The sequence below is a fragment of the Aspergillus undulatus genome (genome assembly GCF_047715775.1).
Source record: "Aspergillus undulatus strain CBS 261.88 unplaced genomic scaffold BDV17scaffold_74, whole genome shotgun sequence".
Classification (NCBI taxonomy): Eukaryota; Fungi; Ascomycota; class Eurotiomycetes; order Eurotiales; family Aspergillaceae; genus Aspergillus; species Aspergillus undulatus.
This window is the reverse complement of record NW_027396678.1, coordinates 111,678-133,222: the sequence shown is the minus strand read 5'-3', so window position 1 is coordinate 133,222 and position 21,545 is coordinate 111,678. Positions and strand designations below refer to the sequence as shown.

Sequence of the window (21,545 nt, the reverse complement as noted above, 5' to 3'; positions counted from 1 at the left end):
TTTTTTTTTTTTTTTTTTTTTTTTTTTTTTTTTTTTTTTTTTTTTTTTTTTTTTTTTTTTTTTTTTTTTTTTTTTTTTTTTTTTTTTTTCTTTTTTGTTTTTCCCATATTCATCATAATCCTGCCATGATAAAAAATCGCGGCCGGTGTGTCCCCCTAGGCTCTTTTTAGTTCAGATTGCACAGCGACTGACAAGCCTCTGAGCAGCCGGAAGTAACGATGCTCGCGACATTGAGATTTCTCCAGCTCGCCTACCCTGCTCACGGGAGCGCACACTGGGTCCTCCGATTCTACCGCTGGTATTCGCGTCAGTTTTCTTTATGGTCCAGGGGAGACAGAAATCTTTCGCGACGAATACGTTACCCATGCGGAGAGAGTTACGGAAGCGAATGTGAACTTTGAATTCCATTTATGTGCTCGGGTGCCGCATATTCTGGGGATGCCTGCGCAAAGATTAGGGTTACGGCGAGGGTGAGAGTCAACCGACACTAGTAGGCTGCTACGACCAGTATTTAATCTTGGTTCCATTGAAGTCTAATTGAAGAGAAGGCAACTAACTATCCACTATCTACTAACAGAATTGAAGGAACTATCGTACATACACCAATCACAACACAATCTACTCAATCCCCACGACAAAGCAACCCAGAATGCAAATCATACACCCACTCATCACTCCCCACACCAGCCCAAACAAACAGACTCTCAGCGGGATCATACTCCCTCTTAACCTCTAGCAAGCGATCATAGTTCACCCCGTAAAAGTCCTCCTTCCAATTCTTGCTAAACACATTCCCTTCATTTGCATAGGAACCCCCGTTAGGTGCCCACTCACGCCAGACCGGCTCGATGTGCTTCTCGTACCACTCTGCACCGGCAGCGAGGGCGCTCGAGGCATCTGCTGTAGCATTAACTGGTGCGCCGTAGGTCATGAAGTGAGCGTATGCGCTCCGCCACGCGGGATGCGCACTGCCGCGCCGTTCCCTGGGTGTCCGCGCTGTACCGGGGCCACCCTGGAGACCGAAGAGCGCCATTGAGCCGGAGCCCGCAGATGAGGGTGTGAGGATTGCCTGGAGGTATGCACGTCGCTCGTCGGCAGGGATATCTGATAATTCGCGCCTTCCGAGGAGCCGGCTGGTGATCATGCTGCTTGCGCCGCTGGATTGGCTAGCGAGGAAGTTTGGTTTTGTCGACGCCCAGTAGCTTTTGGTTGTTGGGGGTGTAGGGATGACGCTTACTTTCCCGCCCGATGCTGTTTTGAGCTTCAACGCTAGATCGTCGATTGTGGTGTTCATCTTGTCGGTTGTCATGTTGAAGCCCGTCAGGCTAATTGTGGCTGCTGGACCGGCGGGGGCGTCATCGAGCCCAAGCATGGTAAGGGCGCTACTCCCCGTCAAGGCCATGACAGTCCCCGTGAGACCATAATCCATCAGATCCGGAATGAGACTCGCTGTCTCGACGAGTGCATCCCAAGCGGCATCACTTACATTGCCACCACCAGCCGCATAAAAGGTCAACCCGCCCGCAACAACATTGCTCGGAACCGGATGCGTGCGCAGCACAAACTCAGTAGCAACCCCAAACTGCCCACCCCCCGCCCCACGCACAGCCCAAAACAAGTCCTGATTCTGAACATCATTCGCTACAAGACGCCGCCCGTCGCTCGCGATAATGGTAACCTGATACAGATTATCCGATGCAAGACCGTACGTACTCGAAAGCAGTCCGTGCCCGCCGTTCTGGATCAGCCCGCCTAATCCGACTGTTGCGTCTTCGCCGCCGACAACGGTGCGGTTTACGCTGTGCACGTGAGTATATGCGGAGCCCCAGTTATTGCCGCTGCCGAGGATTGCGACGTTTGCGGTGCTGTTTGTGCCTGGGATGGGCCAGTGCGGGTCGTGGTGGAAGTGGTTGAGGTTGTGTGTCCAGATGGAAAGGGAGTATGCGCCGGTGGAACTAGACAAGCCAGCCAAAGTCAGTAACATTTCGAGGAAAAGAACGAGTGGAAACTCAGAGGAGGATGTATACGTACCGCCCGCTCATATCATGGCCCGTCCCCTTAACGACGATTCGGATGTTTCTCTCCGACGCCCATTTCATTGCCGTCGCGATCTGGTCTTCGTTCGTGGCGTTGACGATATACTGCGGCAGGGCACCGATGTTGCACCCTCTTGCCTTTGTATATCCCTCGACACCAGGAGGTAGACACGAATGGTTGGTGAAGATGGAATAGTCGATGCTCTCTGGCCAGGAGGCGTGGTAGGCGGCGTAAGACCAGTGGTTCGTTACATCGGTGCAATTCTTAGTCGATGCGAAGGGGTTCCCGGGGTAGCAGGAAGAGGCCGCGGGGATAGTTTTGAGGAGAGTGCCATCAATGGATTTATTGAGGGCGCTCCATTCTTGCAGAGATGGCCAGGTTGCATCTTGAGGGGTTGATTTGCAATGGGTTATTGCTCCTGCGGCCGTGGCCGCTAGGAACGGTAGAGATGCGAGAAACTGTGTTCGCATCCTGGGTGAACTTGATGTATGTTAGAGACTGACGATTGAATTGCTCCTTGAAGGCGTCGGGAGCAATCATTATGTAGGGCAGGTATACGAATACGGCGTGTCCTATTTTCGGACCCTGATGAAACTGCAGATCGTCATTGCGGGTCCGAGGTTGGAATATTGCTACCTGTTCCATGTTCCACGGTTCAGGCTCTGGAGAAGCACAAAAGCATTCTACGTGCGTAGTTTATGGAGCTGGATGGCGAGCATCGAAGAAAATGGACCGTGGGTCAGCCCCATTCGAGGCCGGATTCCGTGGATATCGAATTCCTAAACGGGTAATATGTTCGTACTCGTAAGGCATTTACATTGGTCTGTAGATCAATAATCAAAGTTCTCAGTATCTACAGCCAGAGGCCCGCGAATATCTGAACTAAAGTTGAGTGTTACTCTAAAAGATGCCCCCTGGCCAAGATCACTCAACCTTAGTCCTTCGTGAGCCCTTCCTCTCACCCTCTTCCCCTATGACGTGCTTTTCCACAGCGGGAATACCACCCCCTTCTCAATCAAGCATTCTCATCCTCATTCTCACCCCCAGGCAAAGGAAAAACCTCAGTAACTTGCTCCTCCCCCTCAATCTCAAACCGGGAAGTCGGATACTCCTCACCCACATCAACAACCAACTGATACTCCCCAGGGTACAACACAACACTACCATCCTCGCGCCCCCTAACCAACGCCCCGACAGTAACATCAACATCAACCTTCCTCGTCTCGCCAGGCTCAATCGACGAGGCCCGAGTATACCCAACTAGCGTCTTAATCGGTGCCGGCTGCGGCCCGACGTCGGGTGCACTGACGAAGACAAGCGCAACGTAGTCGGATGTCACGGGCCCGGTATTCGTTACGGCGAGGGAGAATGTCTCAACTAGATTCAGATGCGGGGTGGCGCCGTCAACTAAACTGCCTGATTCGTATGTCCCGAAATCGTCCGTAGACCAGGAGATATTAAAGCTTGTATAGTGTAGTCCAAATCCGAATGGGAGCACGGCGTCCTCGTACCATCTATACGTGCGGCCGGGATTATTCTCCCCCGGGCGAAGATTCATATCTGTCATTGGGACCTCGTCGATGTAGGAAGCAGGGTACTGCGTTATGGGCAGTCGACCGGCCGGCGCGACTTTGCCCGTGAGGATATCGAAGACGCCCTCGCCGCCAGATTGAGCTGGGTATCCGGCCCAAACTATTGCGCCGATGTTATCGTTCTCGAGAAGCGCAGAGCCGTCGACTTGCCCGCCGCCAAATTGAACGACTGTTAGTGGATTGCTGACGGTATCGGCGAGAGATAGGATGAGTTGTTCTTGGTTTCCGGGCCAGGAGATGGATGTCCGGTCGAGGGATTCTTCTTCGATCGTGTTGTCGATTCCGCCGAAGAATATGACCGAGTCTGCGTTTGATACGATGGCGAGAGCTTCTTCGAAGCCGTCTTCGCTCGTGGAGTTTATCTCTGTCCCCTGGGCTGTGAGAACATTGTACCCCAGCGCCGAGGCCGCCTCAATCATCGTGGGGATATACCGCGCTGGACCGGCATAGTTGCTCTGCAGCTCGGTGGTGAAGTTGATGTACGGGCCGATCAGGGCAAGGGTACCATTTTGCTTCAGTGGCAGCGTCCCCTCAATATTCTTTAGCAAAACAGTCCCCTGCGTCGCGACGTCCCTCGCTAAACTCTCCGCCTCAGATGTAGCAACGCTCTCCCACCCAATCTCGCGGAACGGCTGACCGTCCGCAGAATCAAAGTACCCCAACTGCACAAGGCTCGTATACAGCCTCGTCAGCGCGGTATCCAGCGTCTCAACACTAATCAGCCCCTGCTCTTCCGCTTCTCCCAGGTACGTCGGCATCCAAGTCCCACAGTCCAAGTCCACGCCTGCGTTCAGAGCTGCCGCAGCAGCAGCAGGCGAATTATCAACGTAGTGATGGTAACTCTCGATTCGTTCCACAGCGCCACAGTCACCCGTCACCCAGTGCCCGGGTGCTTCCCACTTCCAGTGTTCCCTAAGCACAGTTTGAAGCATATACCGATCCGCGCATCCAGGAACGCCATTGACAGCATTATAGCTGCACATAAACGCGCCGACGTTGGCGTCCACGGCACAAGTCTTGAAAGGCGGCAGGTAATACTCGAGCAAATCAACGACGGACACAATAGCGTCGAACTCGAATCTGCTTATCCCGCCCCATCCCTCTAGGTCATACGCGGAGAGATGCTTGCATGTCGCGACGACCTTTGGGTTCAGCGCGTCATCCCCTTGTAAACCACCCACGAACTCCCTCGCGTACCGCGAGACATGCAGCGGATCTTCACCAGGCGTTTCCTGGCCCCTTCCCCAGCGCGGATCCTTGAACGGGTTGACGTTGGGCGTCCAGTAGTCCAGGCCCGCGCGGGCAGCGTTACTAAACGCGCGCGCCTCGGTAGAGATTACCTCTGCGACATTCCGAACAAGGGCGTCGTTGAACGCTGCGCCTAGTACGATCGGCGCCGGGAAGGACGTCGCGTAACTGAATTGTCCACCATCAGAGTCTGAGAAATTTACGCCGTGTTTGGCAGCTACACCGTGTAGGGCTTCGTTCCACCAGTTGTAGGCGGGGAGGTTTAGCCGTGGGGCGCCGGCTGCTTCGTGCCCTGTGTTGTTGATTTTCTCGAGGAGCGTCAGTGCGGAGACGAGGGATTGCGCTCGTTCTAGGGGGGATAGGGAGGAGTCGCACAGGGGGAGGTCGGAGAGCGGGCCGGTTGTGCAGTCAGGGAAGAGTTGTTGTGCGACGGTGGAAGATAAGAGGGTGTAGGACAGGATGGTCAGGGTGTAGACCCTGAGGCCGGACCAGGTGTTCAGGGGGAAGAGGAGCATAGTGCAGATGCTGGGGCCGCTGTACTGTAATCACTACCTGATGGATGAAACAGTCTGTGTTTGTGTGGTGGGTTTGCGTTGTATGATTTCAAGTTGGATCTTGTACAACCTGAACCTGGACTGTTTGCCTGAGCACGGCCGACATTTACGCTCGTGTGAGCCATTGGCAGAAAGTGGCACAAGGTAATATATAAGGGATAATTGTGCCATGATCTGCATTAAAAACAGCCTGATACCTGTTAAGATCACAATCGCCTATAATGGACCACATATCAGCCTGAATAGAACCTGCAGGCACGCGGGGTGTCTGAAGTGACGTGCAGCTTGATGGCGCTCATTCCCTAGAGAGACAGGTCCTTCTGCAGGTGCAAGGAAGTATATTGGGCCGAGACCGGAGTCGATGATCGTCGGCGAAGCTACATATTCTCCTCCAATGGGGATACATGGGTAAATCTGGGCTTTGGCTATTATACTCGAGCGTAGATTATGTACGCTTCATGAATCATGCGGCTTTACTCAAGTAAGTCTCCTTGTTCCTAGGCCAATTGTCTGTCTAACGGGGTTGATTTTTCAATGCACCATAAGTACGTGAGTGACGGGATTCTAACGGTATCTATATATGGCTGACCAAAAGTGATTCTACCGAGATTCGAAGCGAAACCAGAATCACGAATCAAGTGGGAAGACAGCCACTGCTCCGCGCGTCCTCGAGGAAAAACCGAGCACGATGCTTGAATTAGATGTCCGGAAACACAAATTTCGCATGCTTGAGCTCCCAACCGACAGTGTTCTCGCGGAGGAGCCTATGAACCTCGTCGTTTCCTTTGTCCTCAGAAAGAGAGAAAGATTCATCGATAGAGTCCCATCCAACAAAGACGACAAACTCCTCCTTCCTATTCCCATCATCATCAAGCTCGCAGTCAATCCTCCAGGCGCCAACCGCATCCCTGGGCCACTCGAATTTCCTCAAAAGGTGCTTTATCTCGGCCCACGTTGTGGTGAAGCGTTGTCGGTTGCCTCGTCCCGGGGCGATGAACATCCGGGCAAACCCGACCACAATGTCAGTGTAGGGAATGCCCTCGACTGTTTCGCCGTGCAGCGGATCGCCTGGGTCAAGATCAAGATGTTGGAGCCAGACAAGGTCCACGTGCTCCCTCAGTCCGCCCATGATCTCCTGGTTTGTGAATGATGGGATCCACTCATCCATGTGCTGCGCGACTGAATCCCACCCCCCCAGGATGTAGATATAACTGGGATCTTCGAGTTGGGACAACAGGCTTGCATCAAAATCGGCGTACTCGGCCTGCGCCTCTAGCCCGGCTTTGAGTTTGGCGAAGAGGGCCTCGTTGGAGGGATGTGTGACGGGAAGGTGGTTTTTTATGTGAAGGCACGCGAGCTCGGTGACGACCATGGTAAAGAAAGACGTGAGCGATGCTTAAGAGCTTTTGCAGTCAAGCAGTGCCCTAGTTTATAAAGGTGTTGGCGGAGATATCGGACAGCAGACGTGCAGGCAGCGAGATGATGAGTCGGCGCGGAGTGGAAACACCGTGGGCCCTAACCCTTCTTGGTGACTTGGTCGTGTCCAGCCTCAGTCTCCGCTCGCCTAGGCTCGATTGCGCAGCATCCTGAGAGGGCCCGGGCACTGCTTGCATCGAAAATTGAAATATACAAGCTAGTGCGCCAAAATGAGTAATCTCTGTTCTGTAGATATACATCGTGGTGATCGGCTGGAAATGCGGGGCCCGGATAACTTTAGGCTGCCGAGGTCCACGAGTCAGTCAAATACCCCAGTCTACCCCCATGGCTGAGTACCCAGTATACACTCCACATCATCATGTCTGACCTAACTGGGTTTCCCGATTACTTTAATCTCACCGGCAAAGTCGCTTTGGTGACTGGAGGTACGAACCCTCAACCTGTATCATAGCACGCTGTCCTAATGCTTCGCAGGATCGCGCGGTCTGGGCCTCCACATTGCCACGTCGTTGCTTCGCGCCGGGGCTAAAACGGTCTTTGTTACCGCGCGCAAGCAGGAAGGCGTTAACCAGGCAGTTAAGGAGCTGAATGCCCTTTCCGAAATCAAAGGCAAGGCTGTTGGGATCGCAGGAAATGCGTCTCAAACCGAGGAGATCCAGGCATTAGTCGACAAAGTCAAACAAACCGAACCCAAACTCGACATTCTCATCGCTAATGCCGGCGCAACCTGGGGCGGACCATTCGAGACCTCGCCAGACTGGGCGAGCCAAAAGGTTGTCGATCTGAACGTCCGAGGCGTCTTTAACCTCGTTCGCTTGTACGTTTGCGAACGCACCTACACCTGCGCAATATTTGAGCTCAGCTAATCAAGCAGATTCACACCTCTCCTCCAAGAGGCCGGATCGCATAGCTCGCCCTCCCGCGTCGTGATCGTCAGCTCTGTCGCCGGATCGAGCGTCCCTCATGTTGGCGAACACGGCACAATCATGTACTCCATCTCCAAGGCCGCTGCAACCCACCTCGCACGCAATCTCGCTGTTGAGTTAGGACCGAAGAACATCACCGCCAACAGTTTGTCACCGGGATTCTTCCCGTCTAAATTGGCGAGCGGCCTCATTGAGATTCTCGGGGGAGAGAAGGAGCTTAAGAAGGCGAACCCGAGACAGCGACTTGGCGTGCCGGATGACATCGGAGCGGCTGTTTTGTTCCTTGTTGGACCAGGCGCAAACTATGTGTAAGCCAAGCGGTTCTTTCAGAAATGCGGCGAAAGGCTAATGAAGTCGACAGTAATGGAGTAGATTTGGCGGTTGATGGCGGAGCTAGACTGACGAGGGGAAGGCTGTAGAGATTCCGAAGGAAGGAACTGGACGCTGAATAGACAACTTTGAAGTCCCATCCATATCTAGATATTCTGAGTATGAAGCTGCGATGTTGTGAGCGCCGCATGGGTCGCGCCCGCCGAATGTGTAGATATACATACCCCTCGAGTGTGCAAGACCAACCAGGCACCCACGTCCCATCGCGCAGGAGAATAACCACCATCCAGCACAACTTCTATCTTATAGAGCCTCTACCTTGAATTAAGAAATGACGCCATCTGGGCCCGGGGGAGACCTTCATTTCCCTCCCCTTGTCGGAGCCATGGCATCGAACCCCTCAATCAGACTTGGCGTGCGAATTTCTTCCACCAGTGAAATCGCGCTTGGATAGAGCTCCGTGCATAGATATACAACTTCCCCCCACTGCGATCGCAAGGAGCCGGAGAGTATTCCATTTCGCAAAGTATCTATCATAAAATTCACAATGACTCTCCAGTCGCACGCCCAGGAGCTCTACGGCTCACTCCTCCAAGCAGGCCTCTTCCCGGGCTCAGCGCCGCTCATCCCAAATGACTTTGTGCCCTCAACACAACTAGGAATCGCGTTCGGTGATAAGGCAGTTGCATTGGGGAATCTGTTTCGAGTCAGCGAAGTGAAAGCGGCACCGACGATCTCGTTTGCAAGTGAGGTAGGCACTAGACTCTTGCGTTGCGATTCATATCCACGGCTATTTGCAAGACGCCCCACGATTGCAATCGCATTCGCTAATCACATCGAAAAATGGCTAGGCTGGTTCCTCGGGATCGGAGACGTACGCTCTCCTCCTGATCGACCCGGACGCCCCTACGCCTGACGACCCCAAGTTCGCTTACTGGCGGCACTGGGTTATCTCCGGATTGAAGCCGGGAGAGAAGATCGACAATGTACCCGCGCTGACGGAGTACCTGGGACCAGGGCCAAAGGATGAGTAAGCCTCCATGCCTCTTCAGTTACCTTATTCAACAAGATCCGTTGCTAATAGGATGATGATATGGTGTAGCTCCCGACCCCACCGATACCTCTTCCTGCTATTCCGCGAACCGGAGGGGCTCGCACTTTCTAGGGAGGATGTAGGCGGGGAGGAGTTTGTTCAGCGGAGGTCGTTTAAGGCTGCGGAGTGGGTGCAGCAACATGGGTTGGTTCTTGTTGGGGTGAACTGGATGCTTGGGGCTGGAGATGGGTGGACGGAGTAGATGTATACCTGTTTGATTAGTTCAGACGGCACGAGCTCAGATGTGCCCGAAGGGTAATCATGTTTATAGCTTCCTACTCATAAAATCCACCCAGGAATCGACTAGCATGCATTCGCATTTCCTAACTAAAAGAATACGCTGGGTAGAAGAGTATTGGGTGATCGGGAATTATTGCAACAGGAGAGCCGAGGAGGACTCTCTTGCTACTAAGTATCCGTTCAGACCATCCGCTCACGTTGTTGGCTAAATAACTGCCGTTTCTCGCTAACCCCCAAGGCCATTCCTACATTGACCCTGGAACTTGCCCAAAAGCTTGATACCACTCCCTTGAACACACCTACGCGAGGTTCGTCCGAAAGAAACCAACCAACTTCCTCCAAGGAATAAGCCCAACCCGATCATAAAGATCAACATGCCCAGCCCCAGGGACCCAAAAGAGTTCCTTTGGTTCCGCAGCCCTGTTATACGCCTCCTCACTGAACTCCCTCGAATGCGCCTGATCGCCCGAAATAAACAGCACGGGCCGCGGCGATATTGTCTCAAGATCATTGAACGGGTAGAAATTGAGAAACTTGATATTACTGGAAAGCGTCGGATGAGTCGTCAAATTCCACGATGAGCCAGCGGGAACAAACGCGCCGCGAGACGTGCGGTAGAAATCGTAGAATTCACGGTCGATGGCGCTGGAGTTTGTCGTGAGAACCTCCGGTGTCCCGCTTGTATACTGTATCTCCCCGCCATCAAACTCATTCCAGCGCTGCTCAGAAGCAGAAATAACACTCTGCCTACGAGCCTCAAGAGATACTGAACCCCGCAACCCGCTCCTCGCCATGCCGCCCATATCATACATACTGGCTGTCGCGACGGCCCTGATCCGACTATCGATCTTCGCGGCACTAAGCACGAACCCGCCGCTGCCGCAGATACCGAGGGCGCCGATGTGGTCTCGATCAACGGCAACAATATCCTGGGTGCCGAGGTAATCCACAGCCGCGCTGAATGCTTCCGCATAGAAATCCGGCACGACGGCGTTTCGGGGCTCGCCCGCGCTCCCGCCCCAGAAGGGGAGGTCTAGCGAGACGGTCACGAAGCCTTGCTCGGAGAGCTTTGTGGCATACAGGTTGGCGCTTTGTTCTTTTACGGCGCCCATGGGGTGGCCGACGACGATGGCCGGGAAACTGGAGTCTGTCTGGATAGTGTGGTTCGAAGATGGAGGGAGGAAGAGGTTCCCGGCGATGAGAAGGTCGTTCTGCGTTGGGAAGGTCACTGGGTGGATGGTGACATTGGGACTGTGGTAGAAGTTGTCTGCGCCGTAGGAGAGGTTTTGGGCTGTTGCTGGTACTGCAATGGCCGTCCCGAGTAAGGCGAGGCCGCGCGCTGTGATCTTCATGGTGAAAGATTGATTCTCGAACGTAATTGAATGTGCAAAATGGAGCTCCAAGTCAAGTCGAACATGTTTATGGCAGTGGCATGTAGCCGACTTTATACATGACTTTGGGGAACTGCCTTGCCGGTGTCCCTCGAGTCGAGGTAAGCTACTTTTGTCTCAATTGCCACACGCTTATGGGACATGGATACCTGCCTTGCGTCGTTTGACTCCCCTCAACCAATCCCTACGTGATCCCCTGGCGCAAACGACTGATCCGCGCCTTGGCACGTAAGCTGCTTATTTGGTTACCAGGCACCACCGTTAAGCTTAAATGGAACAGGTCTAGATGTGGAGCCCGCTGCAAGTTGCTTATGCGTGGGGTGGGTCCTCATGTTCGGCAGCCAGGGTATACGGCAAATCTTCGTAGGATCGAATCTGCCTTACTTCGTACCGACTCTCAAACCCGAGTTTACTTTCCACCGGTCGACCCACCAATGCAACAGGCTTTCCAAGGGCTATGCCGGTGACAATTGTTTACGACGTAACATAAGCTGGAGGCAGCTGGTTGCCTTGGCATGTGTGGGGCCATGCTCGGCTCTCACAGATCGGGGCATAGACCTCAGTAATCTGAAACTTAACGAAGTAAGCCGGTGGCAGTGACTATAGGCTTATAATATGCACCTAGATGCAGAGATTTCAGGAATTGATTAATCACAGTAGCTAATCTTGCACATAAGTCGGTAGAACTTACCTACACATGAGACCTAACGTTATACCACTCTCGGATGCACCAAACTGTTTTCTAAAATATTTCAAAGTCTCCTTGAGCCGATGGCATTATGTGGAGATATCAAACAGTATCAGAATCTGGCCCAGTGATGTACTAGCGAAATTCTTTGCTGTCCAATAGATAACTTTGAAGTATCCGATATGGAGGCTGGGAGATTATCAGGCACCATTAAGTTATCTGCCCCAGGCTTGACAAGAGTGGCAAAGTGCGGTTTAGACGGTCAACCTAGGGACTGACGAGATCGTCATCGGACCGTGACCTGATAGAGAGCAGGGGATCGATAGTCTACATAAAGGGGTCATGCGTTTGTGGCGGGCTATTCCACAGGTCGATGGACACAATAATGACGGCGGCCGAGTTGGGGTTTTGACATCAACGTGACGCATGATCATGATTGAGAGGAGGACATTGAACGGTAAAATAGTATGCCTGGCTTGGATATTTTAAGGGTATCTGGCTTCATCTCCTAAAAAACTCTTCGCAGAATCGAGTCTGGCATCAAACTCGCCAAATATGTCCTCAGGATCCACCGAAAAGCCCTCGCGCAGTGTGGTAATCGAGCAGGGAAACCTCGTTGTTGTCAAACCCATATTTCTCATGCTAGGTGACACAAACGTCGATTTTATCTCGGCCAATCTTCTCGCTGCGACAGGAATCGCGTATCTACTCGAATACATAGATGCGAGGATCACAGCTGCAGCTTTGTTGCTCACCATCCTCCCTCTCCGCCTCATCTTTCCGCGCCCGAATCTACCCAAAGGGGCTGTCCTAATAACAGGAGCATCAAGCGCGTCGGCGTAGAATTTGCCTATAGATTCGCCGAACGGGGCCACGATGTTGTCCTCGTCGGCAGGAACTAAGATCAACTTGAAGTTGTCGGGGCTAATACTCGAGCGAAGTACGGTGTCGACGTGGATACGATCAGTATCGACCTCTATATGCCTGGCTCGGCGCAGGAGGTATATGAGGGAATCACTGTTGATGTTCTCATTAATAACGCGGCGCTGGGTGCGGCTGGGGATCCGTTTGAGCAGCCCGTTGAGCTTGTTGAGCGGATGACGACGTTTAATTGTATCTCCCTAGTACAGTTGAGTCTCAAATTTGGAAACGATATGATCCGGCGGGGTAGAGGGTGGACGCTGCATGTTTCGAGCGTTGGTGGTGCGTACCCTAGCCTTCCTCCATGATTCTCCTTTTTGTGGAGTGTGAAAGAACCCAACTGACGACCAACGCTAACACGATCCAACCCAACATCCCAGCCTGGGTATCAAGCCCAGGCCAAAACATCTACCACGCAAGCAAACACTTCGTGCCGCCTTCTCCGAAGCCCTCTCCATCGAACTCCGCGCGTACCCGGGGATCACCAATATCCTCCTGATGGCCGGGTCCGCACACACGCAATTCATCACGCGCGCATATGCCGAGGAAACAGTGATGATGGCTGCATCGGGCGCCGTTGAAGATCCGAGATCCGTTGCAATGGTTGGGTATAAGGCGCTTTGTAAGGGGAAACATGCGGCGTTTAGTAGTTGGAATGCGATGGTCACGAGTATTTTCTTTCAGGTTGTGCCGAGGAGTGTCCATCTCACGCTTGAAAGCTTGTTGAGGGGGTGGATGGGGGCGATTAAAGGGTTAGGAGGCAGTGGTTGTGACGGTGGAAGTTGGCCAAGGGGGAAATATATATATATAGACAGTAAGTGGATGTAGAAATACATCTGGAAGCCTGATTATTCCCTAAGATGGATACTCTTCTATTCCAGGAAACTATTCTGTCAGTAATATGCGGATTATTTGGAGTTGAAGCTGCATCTTGATGTGAGGGACTTTGTTTTGCCTGTTGCTATGCTTGGTGGTGGCATGCATCCATCATTGACTTGACTAAGTGTTGCTAACCAGATGTAATCACATTTTTTGAGTTCCTCTCAACAAAGCCCCTGTGGCCCAGTGGAAAGGCGTGTGACTTCTAATCCTTGAAATCTCAAGATCGCGGGTTCGATCCCCGCCAGGGGTTGCTTTCTTTTTTTTTTTTCAAAATCTTTTAAATTTTTTTTTTCTTCGCCGGGCACCTCCACCGCCTCCGCAGTCCACCGGATCCTGTTTTCGGGCCCTCAGATTGGACTGCAATGACCAATTGCGTCTCACGACAGAAAGGTATCATACATTCTGAAAGTCAAATCCAGGTCAATAGATGGAAGCCTCAGAAGGCTTTCGGAAATATCCATACTTCTCAGCGTTCCCAGCATTGACATCAACGGCCGACTGCCAAAACGATATACACAGCTGCATACATGGGCCAGAAGCAAAGAAATACCGAAAGACGTTGAGGGCATCATTTCAACGGCACGAATCAAACGCGTCATTCATCATGGACGTACTCTGTAAGGCCACGACAAGATTGCGCCCCATTGCAGCAGAAATCTCGTTACTCAAACACGACCAAGACCGCAACCTACCATGGGTTCGTCGCGTGCCCGAGTCATGACTGCGGAAATAACTCGGCTCCCCGCTATCGGCGTCGGACTCGGGGACGGGAAATTCGGCCAGCTGCTCATCTCCGTCAATAGTCCGTGACTCGGGCCTGCAGGATTTCGCGTGGCATCACTTGGTTTGGTTGTAATAAGCGAGGGGTTTGTATTTACCTAGTGAAGGATAAATAGTTAGATTAGGCGGACTTGCGCATTTTGACGAGGTTAATGGCCGATGATTTGACGAGGGTATAAAATCCGGCTGTGCCTTGACTGATTGATAAGATTAGATCAATATTATAATCTGGCGCCCCCGCCCCCGTTACTCCAGGTCTACATCTACAACAAACGTCTTCTACGAGGTTTCTATTTCATATTAGCCTGTCTGCTTATCTACCTCCGTTATTTTTCTCCCCCCCAGTTCCACATTGCTTTCCTCAACCTTCGCCCCTCACCACGACGATGCTCTCCGACAAACTCACTCTCCTCCTCAAAGCTCTTCCCTTCGTGCTAAACTACCTCCTAAACTCAACCCTCCACCGTCTCACCGCAATTTCCCACAAATGGACCTACGCCCCAACCCCCAACGCCAAAACAATCCTCGTAATTGGCGGCTCCTTCGCAGGCCTGCAGACCGTGCGCCGCCTATGCCAAACCATCCCAACAGGGTATAAAGTCCTCTGGATCGAGAAAAACAGTCACCTGAACTATGTTTTTGCGCTTCCTAGGTTCAGTGTTATTAAGGGCTTGGAATCGAAAGCGTTTATCCCGTATTCGGGTATTGAGAAGTCGGCGCCGAGGGGGATGTTGAGGAGGGTTCATGGGACTGTGCAAAGCGTGGATGGTGAGAAGAAGGTCGTGAAGTTGAATGATGGAACAGAGGTAGAGTACGAGTATCTCGTCCTCGCGACGGGATCTACTCGGCCTGTTCCATCCCAGTTACTCTCATCAAACCGCGACGATGCAATTGGTGAACTCCGCGATATGCAACACCTTGTCAAAGGCAGTCAGAAGATCGCGATTGTCGGCGCTGGCGCGGTCGGCGTTGAGCTGGCGGCTGATATTAAGGATGTATATCCCGGGAAGGAAGTCACGCTTGTTCATTCCCACGAGGGGATACTGAGTCGGTTTGGGGAGAGGCTGGGGATGTATGCGCTGCAGGCGTTGAGAGACGAGCTTCGGGTTAGGGTGTTGCTTAGGGAACGGCCTGAGGCGCCGAAGGAAAAGGGAGGCTTGGGTTTGATGAGGGATACGAAGTTGGTGTTTGGGGATGGGAGGGAAGAGGAGTTTGATCTTGTCGTATGTCTCATTGTCACCTCACCTGCGGCGACCGCCCTCGAACTTTCCTGTTTTGGAACTGTGTGCTAATAGCGGGACCTTGATATTACAGATTCCCTGTACAGGCCAAACGCCCAACTCCTCGATCCTATCTTCCTCCCACCCAGAAGCAATCTCAGAGAACGGGCAAGTCCTTGTCGAACCAACCCTCCAGCTCCAAGTGGCGACTTCCACATTCACATCCCCATCATCAGTCCTCAAACAATCCCCCCAAATCAAAACCAAAAACGAAATCTTTGCACTCGGCGACGTAGCCGCCCACACCGGCCCTCTCATGGCACGGGCGGGCTTCATGCAGGCGGAAATCGTGGTACGCAACATCCTCTCGTTAATAAACGGACGAGAACCGCGAGCGATTTACAGACCGAACTGGTTTATAGAGGGATCGATCAAAATTACGCTGGGACAGGAGCATTATGTAGTTTATGCGTGTGAGCGAGATGGGAAGGGGGAGGTCCTTATTGCGTCTAGGGGAGGGAAGGTGGATTTGGATGTAGGACGGGCTTGGGGGGAGCTTGGGGTTAGTATGGAAGCTGCTGGTGCGACAATTTGAGTGCTAGAAGTATCTCACAGGTTCTGTCCGAGCCCAACCCGTGGGCTGCTTATACCGTAATACATGTCTCGTCGAGGTAAGATGTTAACATATGAGTAATGCATATCGACTAGCCTAGTCCATCGCAGTGTATATGTCCGAACATCTGAAGAGAAGAAAATCAGGGTCGAACAGTACTAGTGCTTCCCTCTCCATGCATGCGGAAAGCTTACTATATTAGGACACAATTACTGTGGATATGCAGAAGATTTGCGCGCTGACATAGGACAAAATATCCTGCGACGCTTGCGCGCTTTCGCTCGATAGAGACGCAGAATTCACGAAATATTAACCATGGAACAAAGGTATAAGCCATCAAGGGGCGTTAAAGCTCCAATCCTTACCCCGTTCAATGCATACTATAGTGTAGCGACGGCATCTCGGCTCCTCGCCTCGGCGCCAGGATTACCGAGACATCCAGGATCAGTAGCACATGAAAACAAAAAACCCACGACCAGTCTCACGTTGGGTATAGATAAATCATATACCGCAACTCCCCCATTGGGCTCGACGTAGATTTTAGCGGTTCTTCCTCCATATCATTGCCTTGCAATGCCGAATGAATCAGAATCCCAAGTGGCCACTATACCCGCTATAGTGCAGCCAGAAGGTCCAAACGGGAGCGCCAACTCCAGCTCTGGAGTACCGACGCCGATCCCCGTGGAGGTCGATGTTGAAGTTCAAACGGACACGAACAAGATCTATACAAAAGACGATCTGGTCATCCATAATAGAGACGGGGATCTCTGGCTTGCGATCGATGGGACTGTCTATGACTTGACCAAATTCTCGGAGGAACATCCGGGTGGAAAGAAGAGTATACAATTATGAACCGCAGTCATCGCTTAGATGACGAGGGCTGATTTTGTTTTTACCTAGTTCTACTCAGTGTGGCTGGTACAGACGCGAGCAAGAAATATCGAAAGTATCACGGCGATAATATCCTGCAGCGATATGCTAAGGACTATAAGATTGGGACGCTGAAGTTGGGCGTTCAGGTTAAGCAATCGAAGGGTCTTTTCTCGCTATTTAAGAGGAAGAAATAGTTTGCTTCATTTTGGTGTTCTAGCATCATCGGCGTTGTATCTACATTCTTTATCTTGTACACACCTGAAGATTGGATCATTTTTCAGGATCAAAGTCATCAGTTTGCTATATATATAGATGTCGATATGTCATAGGTACTATCACAAGATATCCATCGTCGAAAGCAAATTCAGCCCAGACTTCGCTATATCGCTTAACCTCTCGAGATACGCATCCAGGTCATCATCCGCCATCTCCTTCACATTCTCCAAGATATTATCCAGGGCAAAATCCGCCAAAGATGCAATAGTCCCCGACAAAACCCCACTATCCAGCACACTCTGCATTAGTGACCGTACCGGTCTCGTCAATGTCAATTCCAATCGGCCAAATGCTTCCTCCCAATACGCTAGACGCTGACCCTCATATAAGACCGAGCTGACGGATGCCGAGGCCAGGACCTCCTCGTTCCTGAGGTATGGTATCTCAGCCCTCAGAATTGTCTCCATGTTATCCTGTAGATTGGTCACGTTGAGCTTTGCGTCGACGTCGAATGTGTTTCTGCCGGGGATTATGGCGACGTTGGCTCTGGCTTCGCCGAGGATTATGTCGCTTACGGAAAGGGCGATGGTTACATTTCCCTAACTTGGTAAATAAAGACTCTTTCAATGGTATGAGGGTAAGGGCAGTGGGCTTACAAGGGTAGCACTGGTGGGTGTTGGATTGTCAATTTCAATTTTCGCGTGCACATTATACCCGTCCGCGTCCTTGGGCTTCAGATTGATTTGCGGGATTTCTAGTGTCGGGAATGAGCTGAAGCCTAGGTACTTATATTAGGACTAATGGTTTCATGCATTGAGAGAAACGAACAAACCTGTAAACTGCACAGTCTTACGCAGATCAACCCAAGTGCTAATCAACGCAACCCTAACCTTCGCCCTTGCCCACCCACCCAGGCTAAACGACTTATTGAAAGCAACCGTTTCAATGAACTGCGCAAACGCATCCAGATCCTCCAGCATAGGTCTCTGTTCCGGAACCGTGAGACGTTCTCCCGACCCGTACTTCAGCTCGGGAAGCATGACTGACGCAATTGTGGCATTGTCCGGATCGCTGGGGGAGAAGAATGACACGTTCATCGGGTAGAAGGTTACTGCGTCCGCGGCAGGGACTCGGACGTCACTGTCTACAATGACGCCGATACTATCGCTCGTTGAATTCTTGAGTTCGATACGTACATTGTGAGGTATTTGGAGGCCTGCGATCAGATAGCGTGCGAATACCGGGCCCGCATAAATGATCCTGGGCGATATTAGATTGTGAATGAGGGTCCAGTGGGAGTCATCATGGATTTACGTACAGTATGGGAATTCCAACTGCAATAAGAATCACCCCTAAAAGAATGTAGCAGATAAACCACCTGGCGACGTGGGAGTTGCCGAGGCCCCTTAGTATATTAGATGCTATTTTCCCTACTACCTCTGGTAATGGAAACCTTACTCAACTCTTCGAAGCTTCTCTCGCGGCACCGTTTCGCTCTCACTGGTAGCCCCGAAATACAGCCTAGCTCGTCAGTTATGGCCACCTGTGCGGCTAGCATTCAAGGTACTCACGGACGACCCCAGTACCTATCACCGACATTAGCAAGGAGGGCTAGAATGCGCAATCCCCCCTGTAAACCGTCAACCTAGGTCTGACAATGAAGGATCAGAAAGTCTACCAAGAAGGAGCTTCCTAGCCACGCGAGCAGAGCAAGAAACGTAAACGCCGTGCTGGCTTTATACGTAGCGCAACTGATCTCGCTTTCCAGTCGCAACCCGTAGCAAATCGATTCAGCGAACTGTGTCGATTACTACCGTGTCTTGAGTCCAAAGGCAATATGGGAGATGGATACCTGCACCACCAAAGCAAATCTGGCTGCGACAATCCATGCCACTGTCCAGAACAAGTCATAGAGAAAGTTAGGGTACGGGGGAATCACCGCAGCGATGGTGCCGACGGATGCGACGACTTGAATGTAGATGAGAAAGCCCTTTAGCCATGAGGCCTGGGTGATGAATTTCGCGTTTAGTCCGAGGACAACGATTGAGGAGGATAGGGCTCCTAGCCGGCTTAGTACTGCCAGTAATCTGAGCAGCATTTTTGCTCGATTTTCAGGTCAACATCACAACTTAACCATTACTGATGAGATGCTTAGTATGAAATACAATGCTTCGACTGCGTGCCATCCTCGGCTAGCGGAGAATGCACTCTCGACTGCCCAGCACATTTTTGGAGATTCGTTCTGCATGTCAGACGTCCTGAGTAAGAAGCACTGTACGAGAGATGCGGGGATGCAGGGTCTGACTAGGGTCTGACTAGGGTCTGACCAGGGACTTGCAGGCGTGAAGGCTACCGATAACTTCTCCAGTGTTGAGGAAATGATTGCGGCCGTTATGTTAAAGTCACTACTAACAGGTACACGTAGTACCCTCAAGCTACAAACATAAAGCGTACATTCAAATCACCTACAGCTTCACCAGCTTTCCACCTCTGTTCTTCATTCTCTTCCTCAGCAACCGCATCGAATATGTCTTCTGCCAATGTCGAATAAACCCCGGCGTAATAGGATAAGTCACCGTAACAGTCGACATAAACAAGCCCGCAATCGCCCGCGTCGACCTCGTGGACTTCAACCCAAACCCCTCCCTCACATTCGGCGGCAACTGCTCAACCGTCAACGGCCTTACAATAGGCAAAAGTACCCATGCAATTGGCCTCGCCCAAAGCGGCAGACCCTTCGGATGAAACAGCTCATCCAGCACACCCCTCGCATCAGGCGTGACATAGAGCTGATTGTTCACAACATCATCCCAATACTCCTTAAAAGCTCGACGATCAACGGGCCACATCTCCCTCGGAACCTGAAGCGAGGTCCCCATGCACGCAAAAGCATGATAGACCAACTCCGCCTTAAGCGGCTGCAACACCCCATAAACCTTCTCGTACATTCCCACCATACTCGCGTAAATCGTAGCAGCGACCCAAAGTTGCAGCTCCGGGTTCATAGCATCGTACGCCTCGCTCTTGCGCTGCCCACTCTGCACTTCCCCTTTCACCCGCGAATGCGCCTTATCAACCCACGCCTTCATCGCGGCTTTCTCATCGGCCGTCCCGAAGATCATGGTGAAGATGTACATCTGCGTATACTGGGTCCGGCTGATTGTGCGGCTGGCGAAGGTGCTATGGTCTGCTACGCCCTGACCCACGAGTGGGTGTGCGATTTGCAGGAGGATTGCGGCGGCGCCGGCCGCGAGCGCGATGCCCTCTTTTGCGACAGATTGGAGCTCGTGGATGGCGATATCGGTTTCGCCTAGCGGGGTTGCGTCGTTGTCGATGGTTATTGCTATTGAGCGGGTTTGTTTGGGTGTGAAGTCGATCATTTTGGTGGTTATTCCGTCTTGCTTTGCTGTGATTTTGGTTACTTTTGTGCTGTATGTCTGGTGAAGCTTAGGTATCAGCTTGGTTCTGTCTGGGGTGCAGCCGGGTTGACATGGGTGTTGGCATGGCCTATATCTACCCCGTATATTGCCCCTCCATCTCGACAGGGTTACCGTCGGACCGTTAGCCGGCTGGTGGGGGTTTCGCGGGGTAGTCATATGCATAAGTAGGTTGATTACTGCGTCTAGATTGACGCTGGTGCTTTGGGTGTAGAGCAAGGTATAGGTGGACGAGGGCCATTGGCAGTTTGCCCTTTTGGCGCACATTCATTATGGTCAGGCGACCCAGCCGTTCTGGCTGGTCTTGAACCCAGCTGAAGGCTTCTGCGGATCCGTCATGAGCATGGTGAGCATGAGATTGATACTGCTATCTGAGGCTTCAAGTGTATAGCGCCGTCAAAATACAGCGACTTCCCACGTCTCAATGAGGTCTGAATATGGTTCTCGACAACTAAACAAGTGCGTTTCAATTCATATATGGACGGCGCATTTCTAATTAAATGTTTAAGCTGCAACCCTCTATATCGAAAGCATGAACTATCATGGAATCTGACTCAAGCATCCTGACAAGCGTCCGTAGTGTTCTCGGTATACGAGCCCTAAGTTCACGTGAAACGCCCAGAGAGGAGCAAGAAGCCGCGGGCAACGCTCGGGGAGTCATATGCTTGCGATATTTGGCGGACTCTGAGAGTGCATAAGGCATATCTGTTCATCAAACTGATAGTCGACAGGCTGAGTTGAGTCAAGGAGTCGGGGCTCAGCTTGAGGCATCCCACATTGGGTAGGGCCGATGACAGCCCGTTGGGGTCTCCACAGGGATCCGAGCGAGCCGAGCCTCATTCATGTACATACTACAGAGTCTGTGGGGTTGGACCCTGAAATTGCATATGATACCTGACGAACTGGGCTTGTTGTCTCTTGCCAACCTGACCATAGGGTATAGTAGACTGTGCGCGGCCAACCCACCTGGAATAATCCCCTCCACCGGTATTCAATATTCCTCAATAATATCCACGCTCAGATAATTTGTGCTATCAATCCGATCTCACCAGCAGCGGCATCATGTA

The 21,545-nt window shown here is 51.9% G+C and overlaps 12 protein-coding genes and 1 non-coding gene across 13 annotated transcripts; 6 read left to right on the top strand and 7 right to left on the bottom strand.

Annotated features, from left to right (window-relative positions):
- Positions 1-622: 622 nt before the first annotated feature.
- On the bottom strand, positions 623-2,507 carry BDV17DRAFT_295764 (putative isoamyl alcohol oxidase; the record flags this gene model as incomplete). The annotated part of the gene is made up of 2 exons (XM_073763140.1): positions 623-1,955; positions 2,032-2,507. The coding sequence occupies 2 exons, from the start codon at positions 2,505-2,507 to the stop codon at positions 623-625; spliced, it is 1,809 nt and encodes a 602-aa protein (XP_073610970.1).
- A 545-nt stretch (positions 2,508-3,052) lies between these two features.
- bxlB (putative beta-xylosidase) lies at positions 3,053-5,414 on the bottom strand (the record flags this gene model as incomplete). Its single annotated transcript, XM_073764231.1, has 1 exon — positions 3,053-5,414. The coding sequence occupies exon 1, from the start codon at positions 5,390-5,392 to the stop codon at positions 3,053-3,055; it is 2,340 nt and encodes a 779-aa protein (XP_073610969.1). The 5' UTR covers positions 5,393-5,414.
- A 518-nt stretch (positions 5,415-5,932) lies between these two features.
- Positions 5,933-6,927, bottom strand: BDV17DRAFT_275461 (uncharacterized protein). The gene has a single exon (XM_073759215.1). It carries the CDS (start codon positions 6,801-6,803, stop codon positions 6,129-6,131), a length of 675 nt encoding a protein of 224 aa, XP_073610968.1. The 5' UTR covers positions 6,804-6,927; the 3' UTR covers positions 5,933-6,128.
- Positions 6,928-7,226: 299 nt separating this feature from the next.
- Positions 7,227-8,106, top strand: BDV17DRAFT_301320 (SDR family NAD(P)-dependent oxidoreductase; the record flags this gene model as incomplete). Its single annotated transcript, XM_073764230.1, has 3 exons — positions 7,227-7,293; positions 7,343-7,685; positions 7,743-8,106. The coding sequence occupies 3 exons, from the start codon at positions 7,227-7,229 to the stop codon at positions 8,104-8,106; spliced, it is 774 nt and encodes a 257-aa protein (XP_073610967.1).
- Positions 8,107-8,664: 558 nt separating this feature from the next.
- Positions 8,665-9,419, top strand: BDV17DRAFT_301318 (YbhB/YbcL family Raf kinase inhibitor-like protein; the record flags this gene model as incomplete). The annotated part of the gene is made up of 3 exons (XM_073764229.1): positions 8,665-8,875; positions 8,976-9,154; positions 9,227-9,419. Exons 1-3 carry the CDS (start codon positions 8,672-8,674, stop codon positions 9,417-9,419), a joined length of 576 nt encoding a protein of 191 aa, XP_073610966.1. The 5' UTR covers positions 8,665-8,671.
- A 179-nt stretch (positions 9,420-9,598) lies between these two features.
- On the bottom strand, positions 9,599-10,854 carry BDV17DRAFT_275459 (alpha/beta hydrolase). The gene has a single exon (XM_073759214.1). The coding sequence runs from the start codon at positions 10,807-10,809 to the stop codon at positions 9,757-9,759; it is 1,053 nt and encodes a 350-aa protein (XP_073610965.1). The 5' UTR covers positions 10,810-10,854; the 3' UTR covers positions 9,599-9,756.
- Positions 10,855-12,091: 1,237 nt separating this feature from the next.
- On the top strand, positions 12,092-13,206 carry BDV17DRAFT_295758 (uncharacterized protein; the record flags this gene model as incomplete). Its single annotated transcript, XM_073763139.1, has 4 exons — positions 12,092-12,343; positions 12,478-12,743; positions 12,838-13,120; positions 13,177-13,206. The coding sequence occupies 4 exons, from the start codon at positions 12,092-12,094 to the stop codon at positions 13,204-13,206; spliced, it is 831 nt and encodes a 276-aa protein (XP_073610964.1).
- A 302-nt stretch (positions 13,207-13,508) lies between these two features.
- Positions 13,509-13,589, top strand: BDV17DRAFT_t134. The gene has a single exon. It is a non-coding gene; the product is annotated as a tRNA-Arg (tRNA).
- Positions 13,590-13,647: 58 nt separating this feature from the next.
- On the bottom strand, positions 13,648-13,967 carry BDV17DRAFT_275456 (uncharacterized protein). The gene has a single exon (XM_073759213.1). The coding sequence runs from the start codon at positions 13,936-13,938 to the stop codon at positions 13,717-13,719; it is 222 nt and encodes a 73-aa protein (XP_073610963.1). The 5' UTR covers positions 13,939-13,967; the 3' UTR covers positions 13,648-13,716.
- Positions 13,968-14,505: 538 nt separating this feature from the next.
- Positions 14,506-15,934, top strand: BDV17DRAFT_284942 (NAD(P)/FAD-dependent oxidoreductase; the record flags this gene model as incomplete). The annotated part of the gene is made up of 2 exons (XM_073760623.1): positions 14,506-15,342; positions 15,434-15,934. The coding sequence occupies 2 exons, from the start codon at positions 14,506-14,508 to the stop codon at positions 15,932-15,934; spliced, it is 1,338 nt and encodes a 445-aa protein (XP_073610962.1).
- A 591-nt stretch (positions 15,935-16,525) lies between these two features.
- On the top strand, positions 16,526-17,019 carry BDV17DRAFT_295756 (cytochrome b5-like heme/steroid binding domain-containing protein; the record flags this gene model as incomplete). The annotated part of the gene is made up of 2 exons (XM_073763138.1): positions 16,526-16,790; positions 16,853-17,019. 2 exons carry the CDS (start codon positions 16,526-16,528, stop codon positions 17,017-17,019), a joined length of 432 nt encoding a protein of 143 aa, XP_073610961.1.
- A 141-nt stretch (positions 17,020-17,160) lies between these two features.
- BDV17DRAFT_295755 (uncharacterized protein) lies at positions 17,161-19,139 on the bottom strand (the record flags this gene model as incomplete). The annotated part of the gene is made up of 8 exons (XM_073763137.1): positions 17,161-17,640; positions 17,698-17,819; positions 17,874-18,301; positions 18,360-18,446; positions 18,500-18,562; positions 18,613-18,671; positions 18,720-18,839; positions 18,894-19,139. The coding sequence occupies 8 exons, from the start codon at positions 19,137-19,139 to the stop codon at positions 17,161-17,163; spliced, it is 1,605 nt and encodes a 534-aa protein (XP_073610960.1).
- A 367-nt stretch (positions 19,140-19,506) lies between these two features.
- BDV17DRAFT_295754 (oxygenase MpaB family protein) lies at positions 19,507-20,421 on the bottom strand (the record flags this gene model as incomplete). Its single annotated transcript, XM_073763136.1, has 1 exon — positions 19,507-20,421. The coding sequence occupies one exon, from the start codon at positions 20,419-20,421 to the stop codon at positions 19,507-19,509; it is 915 nt and encodes a 304-aa protein (XP_073610959.1).
- Positions 20,422-21,545: the final 1,124 nt, after the last annotated feature.